Genomic DNA, 14,865 nt, shown 5'->3' with positions numbered 1-14,865 from the left:
AAGAAGTGGTGCTAACATTTAAATTTTCACAACTGAAGATTTTTTGAAAAAATCAACTATTTGTAATATCTCTAGAGAGTAACCCCTTCTTCTCAGTCCACTAAGCTGTCAAATAGACCACCAATTGAGATTTAACCAAAATGAGTAAACCATCAAATTCTTAGCCCAAGCAACGAGAAATGACTTCACAGCATCAAATGCGTTTAATTCATGGCTTATGTTCACAACATAGGTCATTAAGCAATACGAGTTGTTAGCTGCTCAGTCTTGAGAATATGTGGTGAGGACAATAAGCCACGAGAAACAATCTCTCACCTGACCGAAATGAACTGAAAACACAATGTGACTGGACCTGACACACCTCACTACAGTGTGCCAGGAAGCAGGCTACGTATTCACAAGACAGCAGCCTATAAAAGCCACTTCCTGAAAACCTCAGAATGCACCGGCCCTGGAGTGACCACATCCTTGCTCCTACCTGGAAAACACCCAGCATGCATCTAGCTTGCCCAGTTTTTTAAACTATGTCCGAATACATGTCTTATTAGAAAGTGAATTCTGACAAAGTTGGGAAATAAAGGTTTATATTTCTAGTTTGTAAAGAAAAACAAAAACATGATGCACCAGTATTGCCCAACTGCAGTTTTATTTACAACCACCCGCTATTTTGGTCCTGCCCATAAGAAACTGACAGGCAAATAAAACTAACTGTAAGACGATGTGACAGGAGAGATACTTGGGGAATAAACAAAATATCATGGGAGATCAAAAAAGAAAGATTAATTTTGCCTGAAGAGGAAGACCAGTGGAAGCCTTCAGGAAAAGCGAGGGGCAAGTGCAACCCGGAGGTGGGATCTCTGGGCAGGGGCAGAGGAGGAAGGCTCCCAGCAGAAGGAAAACCACCGACAAGCGCAGCAGGCAGCCCGAGAGCCCGCGGAGGGGAAAGGGGGCTCTCAGTCGATCTGCATAGCTAACGGAGGATGGCGTGGGGGAGCCCTGAGAGCAGTGTTTTAAGTAGGAAAGGAAGAGACACCACCAGTGAAAAAGATTGAAAGAGCAATGAACACAGCAGAAGGAGAAGCAAAAATACCATCAGACAAAGGAAATAAAAGGGCTAACCCAGCAGAGATACGTGTATGTAGACTTCCTAAGAGCAGAACATTTAATTTGGGGCTGCACACCATGGGGAAAACTTTAAGTTGTTAGAAAAATGCTGAAAAATGCCAAGTATACATTCCATTCCCAGTGGTTTCCCATCTCCAATAAAAAGAAAACTAGGAGAAATCAAGATTCAAGCTGTACCTTTGAAAACTGAAAAGAGCTATGAAAAATAGTTTTTGATCACATGACTTGTTAATCACGGGATCACTGCGGTAGTATGATTAAAGAGTTCTCCCACTATTCTGCTGTTCCATTTTTAAATAGGAAAGATTTACTATCAAAAGTAACTGGTGTGCTCGTTCCACGAATCAGAACTACCGTGTGTTTTTGAAGGTTTCTCAGATATCATGTGCTCTATAGAGGACGAGCACTGTCTGAAACCAAGCCCAGGTTTGGAGCCCCCTGCACAGTAGGGCTGAGTGAAATTTTAAGTCACTCCATTCTCTGAATTCTGAATTGCTCAACTGTGAAATAGAAATATCAGCCATACCTATGTCAAAGCATTTGCTGTAAAATCCAATAAAACAACGTATGCAGGATATGTTTTAAAAGTAGTAAAAGGACCTTATGAGCCAATCCTTAACACTACTGAATTACAACACAAAATTCTTTATTGGTGCTGACCCACTCAAGAAAAAAAGAACAGGAGAAAAATCCATAGAGAGCTTAGAGAAGGGCATTTGCCTAGTGCATTCATTTGCTAGTTTAGTGAAAGAAATTTTATTGTCTATCTCATTAAGAAATTCTCAAAGTACTCATGTGGAAGAGAATACGTAAAGCTGGATTCTCTCAGCACTGCCCAAATGACATCTGATTTAGTATGTTCCCTAGATGAAAACAAGTCAAAAACTTGTTGGAAAAGAGACTCATAAAATGAGGTATTTTTATTAAAAAGAATTCTACAAATGTTTTAATGTGCTTGTAACTTAAAATTATAAGAAAAATGCAGAATTAAAGAAAATACATGGCCACCAATACTATCTTTCAGTAGTTTGTATTTCAGCGTTGATTTTAACTTACATTATGATGTGACTAAAATACTTATTAAAACTAAAATATCCAATAAATAAATTTTTACAACTTGTAATTTTACCACAAACTAAATTGGCTCAATGTCTCAATTTGGAAAATAAATAGTTTTAGAGATAGGGCCATCTCACAAACATTTGAATAACCAGAATAATAAAATAATAGTTTTAAAGCACCAAAGAAAGAAAGAGAGGGAAAGAGAATTTTGTTTAATTAAACGGATATATTTCAAACCAAATTCACAATGTTTTACTCAGTGTCTCTATGCAGTAACCAAGAAATCACACCACTGAATGCTTAAAAGAACATTTTATTTATACATACAAGTAGAAAAACACAGAGCAATTCACTGATTAAAAGCATTTCCATTTTAAATTACATTTCTTATTAGTGGGGAAAAAACTCTGCTAGCTGATCATTTCAAAAGTAAAAATTTGAAAACCTGGTGATTTAAAACAACCATATTTCCCTCAAGATATCCAAAATTGTTTTTTTAATGAGATGGTCTACATTTCCAGAGTTCTAAACGTATACCCTTTTCTGCAGCTGAGCAGGTGATCTCAACACATTTCAGGATGACATTTTTAACTTCATGGTACGGAACAAATATATAGCATATTTCCACATTAGACATTTTTACAGCTTACTTTCAATTTCTTAAAATTAATTGTAGGTCCAGGTGCTGAAAATCCCAAATAACAGCAGAACATAAAAGAAAATATTTTAAATTTCTACTGGCACCTTTCTTTCCAGTACTTCAGGAAACACAGTCCACCAATGAATCATGGTTTGAACTGCACCCCAGACTCTCCTGCACAGGCTTACCGTTCATTCTCAGCATGAGCAGTGCCCAGCCACGTGACACACTGCTCACGCCGTGCGGCTCCGAGAGCCCTGCCACACACAGCCTACAGAGCGTCAGGTAAGCGCCTTTTAAAGAAGATTAATGACTATGATTTATAGAAGGAAAGAGAGGATAAGAAACTCAATATAAAAGTTTATTATTAAAAATTAACTTTCTAAATGATACTAGATACCAGGAAAAACAAAATGAAGTTAAAAAAAGGCACTTACCTCACTTCCCATAGACTGGTTACACGATCCAGCTGGGTCGATAGGACAACACCAGCTTAGTGGATGCTGGGATTTCACCTGGAACAGAAACTAGTGACCTATAACTTTAGCAGGTCTAAAACCAAAGGAGCAAAAATCAAGTGTATAATTTACATTCTAAGCTTCTGTGTCTTGCTGCTATTTGGGGCTATCAGCACATAATCCTACAATTAGTTCGCTTTATGAATATACATGTACATTTTGATCGGTCACCATTCAAGAAGACATCCCTGTGGTGGCTAGGAATGCTGCACACTCTTACCTGCCCCTTAGCGTCCTCGGGCATGGCTTTAATGTGCATTCGTTTTAAACAACGAATTACTCCATCGTAAAACTGAACTGTGAATGTTCCTGAAAGAGGAGCAAGTCAGAATCATTAGAAAATATAATTCAACCTTACAGCAACACTTGAAATCTACCAAGTAATGCCCTGATAGATATAAGTAACTGTGATTACAATAACTGCAAACATACAACCCTGTTCGGGACTCTATCAAATTTAGTAAGTTTGTTTTATCTTTCCCTCTAAAAAGTACACAAATTAAATCCTGATAAGTTAGTTAGTTGCATTTCTGATTTTTACTGAAATATTTCAAAATTCATTTTGTAATAATTTAAATATGCTTAAATAATGTATCAAGTATGTTATAACATACCTAGACAAAAATAAAATCATTACTTACAAAAAATGTATAATATTTCTATAAAAGTATACTCCCTTTCTAAGTCTCTCCCTAATTAACAGACAGAAAGATCTGATAAAGGACAAAACCATTTCCTCAAAAAAAATAATTTCTTTGGTGACAATGAACTAGCAAATAAGAATTACAGATTTGAGGGCTTTTAAGCCAGGCAATACTTCACAGATCACCAGATGAAAGTCCCCCAGTTTGGAGGACACCGCCAAACCCAGAGTGATAAATGCTCACCAGATGCCAGACAGCCAAGCGGCAGCACAGCCGTCACCAACTCCCAAACCCTTGCCTCCCCCTCCCCGCCACCACCTCATCCTTCTTCGAGGACTCCGGACCCTGTCTGCACGGCTTGTACAGAAGCATGTTGTCTTTCCCCTAACAGACCACATGCTGGTAAGGCACTACAACTCAGCACTATTAGAAAATATAAATTATGTAAATTTTATACGTAGGGAAATTCCAATATTTTTCTATCATTTCCTGTACAAATGAAAGTAGAGTGCCACTTTAAGTAAACAGACACCTGACCTTTACAAAAAACATATAAATAAATGTGATAATTGGCATCACTGGCTTTGAAGTTGGCACACAGGCAATGACATACTACATGTACAAAAGTTTTCTTTTTTTATAAACTGAATTTCATGTTCCTATGAGTGTAATACATGATATTACAGATACAAAAATGTGAACCCAAGTTCTGAAAGAAACTGATCGGTTGAACAGCTGGGAGATAAAGACACGGGAGGTCTGGGAGCACACTGCATTCACACCCTACACTGCGTGCGCACCCCAATCCACGTGCACACCCTACACCGTCCTCACCCCTGCAGCTGCCTCTTCCTTCTCCAACACAGCTCTGGGGGGGGCGGGGGGCGCAGGCTGCTCACCACACCCGACTGTGTGTCCCTCCCCCTCGAACTGGCTGCTCTGTTGTGATGCCTCCCCTCCTTTCCTAAACCCAGCCGGCTTCTCACGAGTCAGTCTTCAAATGCTACACATGGTCTGAAAACTGCCCTGACCACTGCAGTGATATATGTCTCTTCTTTTCAACTTTAGTACAAATACCTAAAAAGTTCACACTTCTTTACTTCTGTCAAACTTTTGCAGTGAATAGAGGGCTTCCTCTGCCTTTTTTTCTCTTTTCTGGAGGGGTGAAGGAGCAGGCTCATCCACCATGTGGGGCATACAGAAACCACAAAATGAGTATCTCTAAGAGGAGACTGTCAAAAAATAAATTGTATCTGCTCATGTTTCTCTAAAGTCTCACTGAAACTGCTCCCGAAATGGCGGCGGCCGCAATCAGTATCGTCGGCTGCAATCAGCATCTTCGTTCTGCACTAACGTAAGCCTGATGTTCTGCACTGCGTGCCCGCGGACATCAGCAAGGCTGAAGAACGCGGGCGGTTTTGTTTCTGAGTCGGATGTGGGCATTCCTGATGCACTTTAGGCCTCGAAGGAAGATCACAGAGCTCACTACTCTTAAAGAAACTGCTCTTAATGAAAAGGACATGGTTTAATTTTGCTGTTTTGTGTTGTTTGGGGTGGATACTATTATCCAACAGAATTGATTCATTACTCCTTCCTTTCCCTCTGCAAACGGTTACTGACTGCCTGCTCTGTGCTAGGCTCTGGACTTGACCCTGCAGGACCCCAGGTACGGAGAACACAGAAATACGGGCTCCATCATGGAGCTCTCCAGAGCCTCCTGCAGCACAGGGAGATCAAGGCCCCACCAGAAAAGGAGAAGTAACTGCAGCACTGAGATGTCCCCCAACTCTCCCTGCAGTGAGGTGACTAGTGGTGATAAAATCATAGCCATATTTGCTATTTCCATTCATTAAAACAGTAAACAGAATAAGACCTTTGTAAAGTTATAATTTCTAGCTAGATGACTTTTTCATATCTAACATTAATATAACTCTTTTTAAAATGCTTTTCTATCTTCTTACCTATTTATCTCAAGTTTGTTGTTAAGTTTAAAACCTCAGCTTAAATCCCTTCCATGGTTCCTTTCACCTCCAAATAAAATTCAAATTCTTTTTTACATCTTTAACCTCACTGAGGTCATTTTTTTCATTGCTTTTAGAAAGAGAGGAAGAAAAACAGGGAGAGCGAGAGAAACAATGACTGGCTGCCTCCCACACGTGTCCTGACTAGGGGCTGAACCCGCAGCCTCGGTATGTGCCTTAACTGAAGACTGAGTTCCCGAGTTTTTGGTTTACAGAGGATGCTCCAACCAACTGAGCCACACCAGCTCGGACAAAATAGAAATTCTTTAGTGAGATTATAAGGCACCTATACCTGTCCCTGCTTCTCTATGAAGCCTCTCCTCTGGCTATTCTACTCCCTTTATAGGAACCTCTCCCGTTAGTCCCGTGGGCAAATGAAGTTCTTAACGAGGGGCATGCCTCTCCTTTTGCATACACCATTTCCTCCATCAGAAAGGCACTTTTGCTCCCTCTGCGTCTAGCTTACTTGCTTGTCTTTCAAGGTAAGTTTAAAGAAGTGTCCCTTTACTTAAATTAAATGCCCTTCTTGCAAAGAAGCTGTCATTCAGTGTGCTTCTTTAGTACTGTAAAAATGAGTGGTCGAGTTTGATAATTTCATAGAAAAACTAATGTATTACCAACTTGAAAGATACATTTACGATTATTTCACAGTTGTTTTAAGGGCTATTTTAAGTAATACATTTTAAAAACTAGTGTATTTCCAATAGTTCAGATATTCTCATACCTTTTCAAAGTAATTGTTTTACAAGTTGTTTTTTAAGTTCATCACCTGTTCAGTAGACTGACTGACCTTATGCCACACTGACACACCTGAGCTGTGTTATTTTCAATAGTTCTAATGATATCAGTATCAATATTAAATACCACAACAGGTTACTAGGGAACAGTTAACCCTCAGTTATCTATAGAAACTAAGAAAAAGTGCAGGGGAAGGATGCAGTAAAGGCAACCCTCAAATTAATGAAGTTCCACACTCCACACTGAGGAAATACCGCACAGTCTGTCACCTCCAGTCACACTGGTCTGAACTGCCCTCTGCCTTGAACCGTTCCTCATACTCTGGCTGAGAGGAGCATCTAACAGTAGCTCAGACAACCAACCAGAAGTAGGGAAGGAGAAATAAAAAGCACACAATGTGGGCCTGTGAACGGAAAACTAAAACAAAATTAACCATCTGTATACCTCTACTAGCCTAAACAGTTTCTTTAGGCATTGATTAAAATGAGAAATAGAGTTAAAACTTTACTATTAACCCCACTTTCAATCTCCGGTCGCTTCAGAAACACACCTTCTTTGTTAACTGCTTCAATCTTGGCCGGGTAATAGCGACAGTCTGTCCAACGAGCCAGAACTTCTTCTCCAGCTTGAAAGTCCTAGTTCAAACAACTTTGAAGATCAATACCATGTAGAATAAGAGTTTCCTTAATAAAAATGAGCTTTTGTAAACTTTAACAGATTCCTCTTAAAATATATCATTACCTATCTAGCAGTTAAAAAAGCTTGCTACTCACAAAGAAATCCTCCTCGTCTTTCAGACCTTCTTTCCGTAACGCGGGCCTCTCCAGGGGCCGCAGTCTGTTGCTGTCCCAGTAAATCCACTCATCGTAACGATGACTCCAGCGCTCAAAATGGACCAACATCTTGCCTTCCTCATAGTCAATTTTTTCAATTCGTGATGGATACCTCAAAAATAAAAAGGCACTTCATATCAAGAGAAAATTCTTACATTGCTTTACAAAGTATGAAAGAGTATGAACTGTTGTTTACTGTGAAAACCACAAACCAAACAATATGGGCCCATATTTTTAAACTATTCAGTCAACAAAGTTTGTTTTCTTATTTTTGTCTTTCTAAAATTATTTACAATACCTGATAAAAACTTTGATAAACTCCCAGTATAAATAATTATTGCACAAGAGTCCTGAACATATTCTTACTTTTTACCCGATTAATTCCAATCCTAGCACTACATATACAAAATATTAATAATAACAAAGAAATAGAAACCATCTAAAATACGGTTTAAAAAAACTGAAGACTGTTTATGGGCATACAAACAACAGTATACCCACTGAATGGAGATTTTCCCTTTATTTTTAATATGATTTATGATACTTTTTCCTTTATTTTTATTGTTGACATTAGTACAAATGGCCCTCTTGTCCACATCCATGAAAGGATTAGAGTCTATAAAGGTGGTGTTTACAAATCATTTTTCCGTATTTTCCAGTATTTTATAATGAGAATCAATGGTGGTAGGGAAAGCACAGTTTAACCTTAAATTTAAAAACATAAAAATGCCCAAAATGACATGCTGTTCTGTCTTCATGTGTGGTGATTCTCCTACAATTAATTTGAAAATGTAAGTTAACTCTAAACTTTTAAAAAGGCAAATTGCTTCATTATTCCCTTTTCTGGATTTTGTTTTATTGACTATGCTATTACAGTGGTCCCAATTTTTCCTGTCCCCCTCCCCCGAAGCCATCCCCCACTCCCTCAGGCAACCCCCACACCGTCGTCCCTGCCTGTGGCTCATGCATGTGTTCTCCGGCAACTCGATCTCCTCCACCGAACTTCACAAGCCCCCGACTGTTCCGTAACTACCGATTTGTACTCTGAATGCCGTCACCATTTTTGCCCATCCCCCTCACTCGTGCTCATCTGACAGCCATCAAAATGTTCTCTGTATCTGTGATTGTTCTGCTTATTTTTTTAGATTCAATCATTGATATGTATTTATGCCATTTTATTGTTTATATTTTTTATCTTCTTCTTAAAGAAGTCCTTTTAACATTTCATATAATATAGGTTTAGTGGTGATGAACTCCTTTAGCTTTTTCTTGTCTGGGAAGCTCTTTAGCTGCCCTTCAATTCAAAATGAGAGCTTTGCTGGGTAAACTCAGTTGGTCCTTGCTTTTCATCGCTTTGAATATTTCTTGCCAATCCCTTCTAGCCTGCAAAGTTTCTTTTAAGAAATAAATTAGCTGGCAGTCTTACAGGAGCTCCCCTGTGGGTAACTGCTTTTCTCTTGCATTCCTCATGTACTATGTTAAATGCTCACAAATGATTCAATTTTTTTAAAGAATCATTAAATAAACTTAAGAACTCAACAGCAGCACATGGTAGATGATTGTGCCATAATAGTTTATTTCATATTTTTGCTAGTTTTGGAGGAATCTAAAAATTTTTCGTTTCCTCTGGAAAATTAGCTTTGAATATAGAACGTGATAGACCTTACTTAACTGAGATTTAGAAAATGTCTACTGCCTGCTTTACAGACCAGTCATGCGACACGAGGCGTCTTCCAGAGTCAAGGGCCCTGGCTCATTCTCCGCTGTAGTGTAGCTTCCTCCTCTACTTGGGTTTAGTAACACTGAACTACGGGGAGTTTCCCGACACACCATGCCGTCAAGCACTTGTACTTTCGTACATTCTGTTTTTTCTGCCTCACCCCGAGCTGCCCTTCCCTTCCTCTGTACACTCATCACACCAAACCCGGTTTAAAGTGTAATCACTTGTGTGAAGACTTCCCCGCCCTCGCCCCCCACTGCTGACTACACCCCTCTCCTCCCAGCCAGCTCCGTGCAGCTCTTTAAACTGCATGCTGCCCAGCCTTTAGGGCCCTTGAGATGGTAATGTGCGCACCACAAAAGGAGGGTCCCGTGGTCTGATAAACTGGGAAATACTGGATTTGAAAAAGCTAAACCACTTTCTCTATTGAAAGACCTCCTGGTCCCATCAACAAGGAGATAAAGCATTCACCACTACCAAACCGACAGGACTGTGCAACCTTTCACCACAGACTACTTATTACCTTTCTCCGGACGGGAGCTCTAGGGAGCGTAAGGGAAGCACCCTCGGTCAGGCCTGTGAGCTTTGGGGAATGAGTCAGGCCCATCTTTGCATCCCCCAGCATCTACAGCGTGGCAGACACACCGGCCCCTCAGGAGATGCTGGACGTGAATAGGAAAAGATGGTCCGCACATTTCTCCAGAACCAAGAAGTCTGTCAACCCAGTGAGATCTTTAAGTCAGATCTAACCTTAAGTTGGATCCTACCCTTAGTCTTTTGGGCAGTGGGTGAGGGTGGGGAAGACTCTGTCTAAAAAAAGCCTAAAGCCAAGAACACTGAGGTTACCACAGCCCTCAGTCGGACACACTGAGCACACCCACCCACTTAGTATCAGTGCCGTGATGCTGGTCTTTGGCAGCATTGCTCAGGTTGGCTGGTTTCTGCTGCTCCGGCTTTCTACACATTTCTACAGAAACGTCAATAGCATCGAGGGAAACCTAGGAATAAGGCTTTCATTTCTTTGTCAACATTCACCAGCCACTTAACTCTATAAAGAGATTTCCCGTCAGTTATAAAAATTGGTACATTTCTCCCCAAACATAAAAGCCTCTAATTTCACATACTTACTTTCACATCTTTGAAATTCTGAATAAAAAATAAGGGGCTTACTCTTAGGTTCCTTCACATTCTAAATACACTCAACCCTATATATCTGAAACATTTCTCAAAGTGAGAACAGTCACGAAAACAGAATTAGACATTATCTTTAGTGTCACATGATTCAATTCAGTAAAAAATCAGAATCTGCCCTGGCTGGTATGGCTCTGTGGACTGAGTGCTGGCCTGCTTGCAAACCAAAGAGTCACTGGTTCAATTCCCAGTCAGGGCCAGATTCCAGCAGAGGATGTGCAAGAGGCAACCACACATTGATGTTTCTCCTCTTCTCTTTATCCTTCCCTTTCCCTTTCTCTAAAAATATATAAATAAAATCTTAAAAAAATAAAACAATCTGAATTCAAATAATTTAAATCTGGATTGCATTTTTAAGTAACTTACACTTTTCCCAAAATACTTCAGATTCTTTTGACCGAAAGGATACCAGATGTAACAAGGCTAAACATTACATTCTGGGGAACTTCTTCAGGATAATTTACAGCATGTTATACTCTTTACATGAATATCCAGAGATGTGTAAATGTTGGATGATGGTCAAGAATTAAGTAACACAAATACCTAAGATTATCTATTTTAATTTTTATAATGTTTACAAATCCAATTTTGAATCATAAATGAAAGTATCATAAATATTATTATCAAGAATGTCCAAGTTTCTGTTCGTTCGTTCATTCATTCATTCATTCATTCAACATATATTTGGGCATCTACTAAGATTAAGGCACTTGCTAGGTAGTGCTGGTAGGAAAAAGGAAACATCATCAACTCCTACCTTCCAGGAGCTAAGCTTAGAGCCAGATGAGCTGACAGAAAGAGAAGAAGCAGAGTCAGGTGTGCACCGGGCCCTATGTTCTTTCATGGAGAGTGTCTAAAGCTCTTTATAAACCTCATCTCATTGGATCCTGGCGACCATCCCAGGTATAGTTAACACAGTCCCCACTTAACAGATAAAGATAAAGACTGACCCAAAATACGTGTGGGTAGAGTATTCAAAGCCAAACTAATTGACACAAAAGCTTATAAGAAGAAATGGGATAAGACCTGTATCAAAGTGATTATATCATACATGGTAAACTAGTAAGTATACACAAAAATTTTACATAAGATGCTATTATTAATAGTTCAGAGAAAATTGGAAAGTTCACCAAAGGTCCTTGGGAGACACTGTTTATGTTGGTCTGGGATGGGGGGCAGAACTTTTAGGATTTACACTTAGCGAACACTGTGCAAACGAAGGGAAGGTATCTATACAGAAGATTCCTCACTACTCACTTGGTGTTCATTTACTTTAAATCATCATGACTCAAGGCTGGGCAACAGGCCAAGACAATGAGGATTCAGAGACAAGTCCAGACCTCAGGCACCTCCTGATCAGAGAACGAAGGGGCGCTTCAAAAAAGCAGCAAGAAGATGAATGAAGGAGGACTGTGGGAGCAGATTAGCCCAGTTAGCTAGACTCCAACTAAAGGGCTCTGAAACAGCAAACTAATAAAATGATCCTTTATTCTACAAACAACAGGGAATTCCGTAAACTTTATACTTCATTTGGTCATCAATTATACCCTAGAAAAAAAACCGTAACATCAAGATTTTTGCTATACTTGTTAAAATGCACAAACTGGCAGTTTAACATAGTTTTACACAGTGACAAGGTTTCTCTGTTCTAGCATATGGCCATAGCAGTAATGCTTTGATATACAAAATGAAGGGAAAATACTGTTGAACAAATACATTCACAATGCCTCTCCATCTTGAATTAAGCGTTATTTTCTTTTTTAAGATTTTATTTATTTTTCTTTAGAAGGGAAGGGAGGAGAGAAGGAGAGAAATATCAATGTATGGTTGCCTCTCATGCGTCCCCTCCTGGGAACTGGCCTGCAATCCAGGCATGTGCCCTGACTGGGAATCGAACCCCGATCCTTTGGTTCGCAGGCCTGTACTCAATCCACTGAGCACACTAGACAGGGCAAATTACAGCATTATTTTGATGCACTATTTATGTTTTATAATAATTTTAGTCTCAATGGGACATTAGATTTTTGGTACTGACTTTGGAAGATGTAGTAATAATGTTTCCATTTTGTCATTGTTTAAAAGGCTGAATTGTGGAAAGCTGTTCAATAATAGTGACTAGGCTGAGTCCCAGGCATTTACAAAAGATGATTCAGGATTAAGACAATCAGCAATATGAAAAAAGAAAATACCATGGTTGGCATCACTCAACAGCTCAAAAGAAAGAGACCGAGAGAAGGCAACGTCATTAGCAGTATAATTCATCAATGCCAAAACCTACATAAAGCTCTCTTACCCCTTATCATCCATTAGTGCAAAATGCCACAAAATTCCTCTGTCTTCCCTATTACATGCATGTATCACTTAAATAATATTCACTTGTGCAGAGAAAAAGGAACTGCCTCCACTGCTGGGTCTACCTCATTCTCACATGGTCTTCTGCACTTGAATCCTAGAGAACAGAGTTCACTCTAGGCAAACTTTACAAAAAAAATGATCCACCCTAAAACTGGGTCTTTCTAGTTTACTGGGCTTAAAGGAAACAAATGGAACTCAGAAATACAGAACAGTCCTTATAAAGATTCTTGCTGAATTTAATAAAATTTCCATACATGCAATTCTACTACTGTAATCTCTCAACTGATTTCTTGAATCACTGTGGTCATTCTTCTCATGAACAAGAAACCTGACATGGAGATGACCATCACAGATGAATTCCTGCACTGGCTCCCACTGCTAACTGTTTCACGTGGGCAGGTCCTGACTCACCCACCAGATCAGGAGACTGTCATCCCCCGAAGCTGTACACAAAATGTTGTGTGTTTGGTATGGATGTACATGAGTATTCTCTTGAGGTGGGGTTCCGAACTTGAATCAGACTTTCAAAGGGGTTCGTGATCAAAAAAGAAAAGCCTTCTAGAAGGCAAAATCATCTATTAACACTTTAACATCTATTAACATCTATTAACACTATGATGTGCCACTATTTCTGGAAGGAAGGAAGAAATGACGAGCATGCAGCTATGCTAGAACTATAACCTGACAGGTTTCTTTAAATCCCTTTTATATTCAATGTAATAACAGTAAAACAAACTGGCTTTGAATTTAGGGAACTCATCCTGATTTGTCATCTAGTTTGATATATCCAGATTTTTACCCTTCTTGGTAAAGAAAGTCGACCATGAGAAAATGACAAAGAAAATCCTTGGTATACTTAACAACCTAGGTTATCCTATGCTTAAGCCAAAGGACAGAGTTGTGAACTATTCACTGATAGGTTACAATGCACTGAGCAAGGCCAGACAATATTGAATATGCATCATAATTCACTTGGAGATTTAGTTAACCATTTGAATAAATGCCATATTAATCAAAAAGGCAAAGTATATTTCAAAATTGCCCCTACTTTCAATAAATTATTCATTGAAAATATATACTAAGGTCTGTCTGGAAAAAGTCCATCTATTGTTAATATAACAAGAACAGTTTACACAACATTGATGTAACCTGGCAGCCAAGAAGAGTGGACTGGAATGCATAGACATAAACAATGACAACTTCACTGTACTAGTCAGTGCAGGCAGTAGATGCCACTGAGTGAGCATGTGTACTGTGTGGTTGTCACATTCAAAATGACTGAGTGAGTAGAGCAACAATCTGCATCAAATTTTGTGTTAAGCTGGAACGTTCCTCCATGGAAACTATTCAGATGGTTCAGAGGCTTTCGGGGATGACGCAGTGAGTGCAGCACAAATAAAAGTGTGGCACAAACACTTCAAAAGGTGGTTGAGGATCTATTGAAACCAATCCCCGTTCTGGAAGGCCTGCAACAAGCAGAACAGCTGAGAATGGTGAACATGTAGGGGCTGCAGTCAATGAAGATCGGCAACTGACTGTGAGAGAACCAGAAGCTGACCTGGGGATCCCCAAAACTACCGCGTCCAAGATTTTGGCACAAGATCTTGGCATGAAACATGTCGTAGCAAAACACATTCTGTGACTTCTAGAACAGAAGCAACATCGTGCTACAGTTGCTAATGACTTGATTCAAACCACTACCAATGAACCAGACCTCCTCAAGAAGGTTGTAACTGGAAATGAATGATGGGTCTACAGCTGTCATCCAGAAATGAAGGTACCCAGGTTCTCCACACCCAAAGAGGGTGCAGCAAAGTTGCAGCAAGATCAAGACCATGTTAATAACGCTTTTTGATTAAGAAGGTGTTGTCCATCATGAGTACGCCCCTCCAGGCCAAACAATTAATAAGGAGTACTGCCTCAATGTTCTTCAGCAGCTGAAAGATGCAATACGACAAATTCACCGCAGCTACAGGGAACTGGTAACTGGCAGCTTCATCATGACAACATGCCCACTC

The 14,865-nt window shown here is 39.6% G+C and overlaps 1 protein-coding gene across 4 annotated transcripts in view; it reads right to left on the bottom strand.

Moving 5' to 3' along the window:
* The window catches only part of PHF20L1 (PHD finger protein 20 like 1), a 66,247-nt gene that overhangs the window by 38,204 nt on the left and 13,178 nt on the right, over positions 1-14,865 (bottom strand). For 2 of the 4 annotated variants that reach the window (XM_037048577.1, XM_037048578.1), the window contains exons 3-6: positions 7,522-7,693; positions 7,299-7,383; positions 3,566-3,654; positions 3,265-3,354 (exon numbers count right to left, since the gene is read on the bottom strand). In XM_037048577.1, the coding sequence (XP_036904472.1) occupies positions 3,265-3,354; positions 3,566-3,654; positions 7,299-7,383; positions 7,522-7,693 (436 nt within the window). The remainder of the gene's footprint in view (positions 1-3,264; positions 3,355-3,565; positions 3,655-7,298; positions 7,384-7,521; positions 7,694-14,865) is intronic. The other 2 variants (XM_037048579.1, XM_037048580.1) reach the window with 2 other exon arrangements.

The sequence above is a fragment of the Sturnira hondurensis genome, unplaced genomic scaffold (genome assembly GCF_014824575.4).
Source record: "Sturnira hondurensis isolate 20B ecotype Veracruz unplaced genomic scaffold, ASM1482457v3 Scaffold0006413, whole genome shotgun sequence".
In the NCBI taxonomy this organism is placed as follows: domain Eukaryota; kingdom Metazoa; phylum Chordata; class Mammalia; order Chiroptera; family Phyllostomidae; genus Sturnira; species Sturnira hondurensis.
This window is presented reverse-complemented; position numbering and strand designations above follow the sequence as displayed.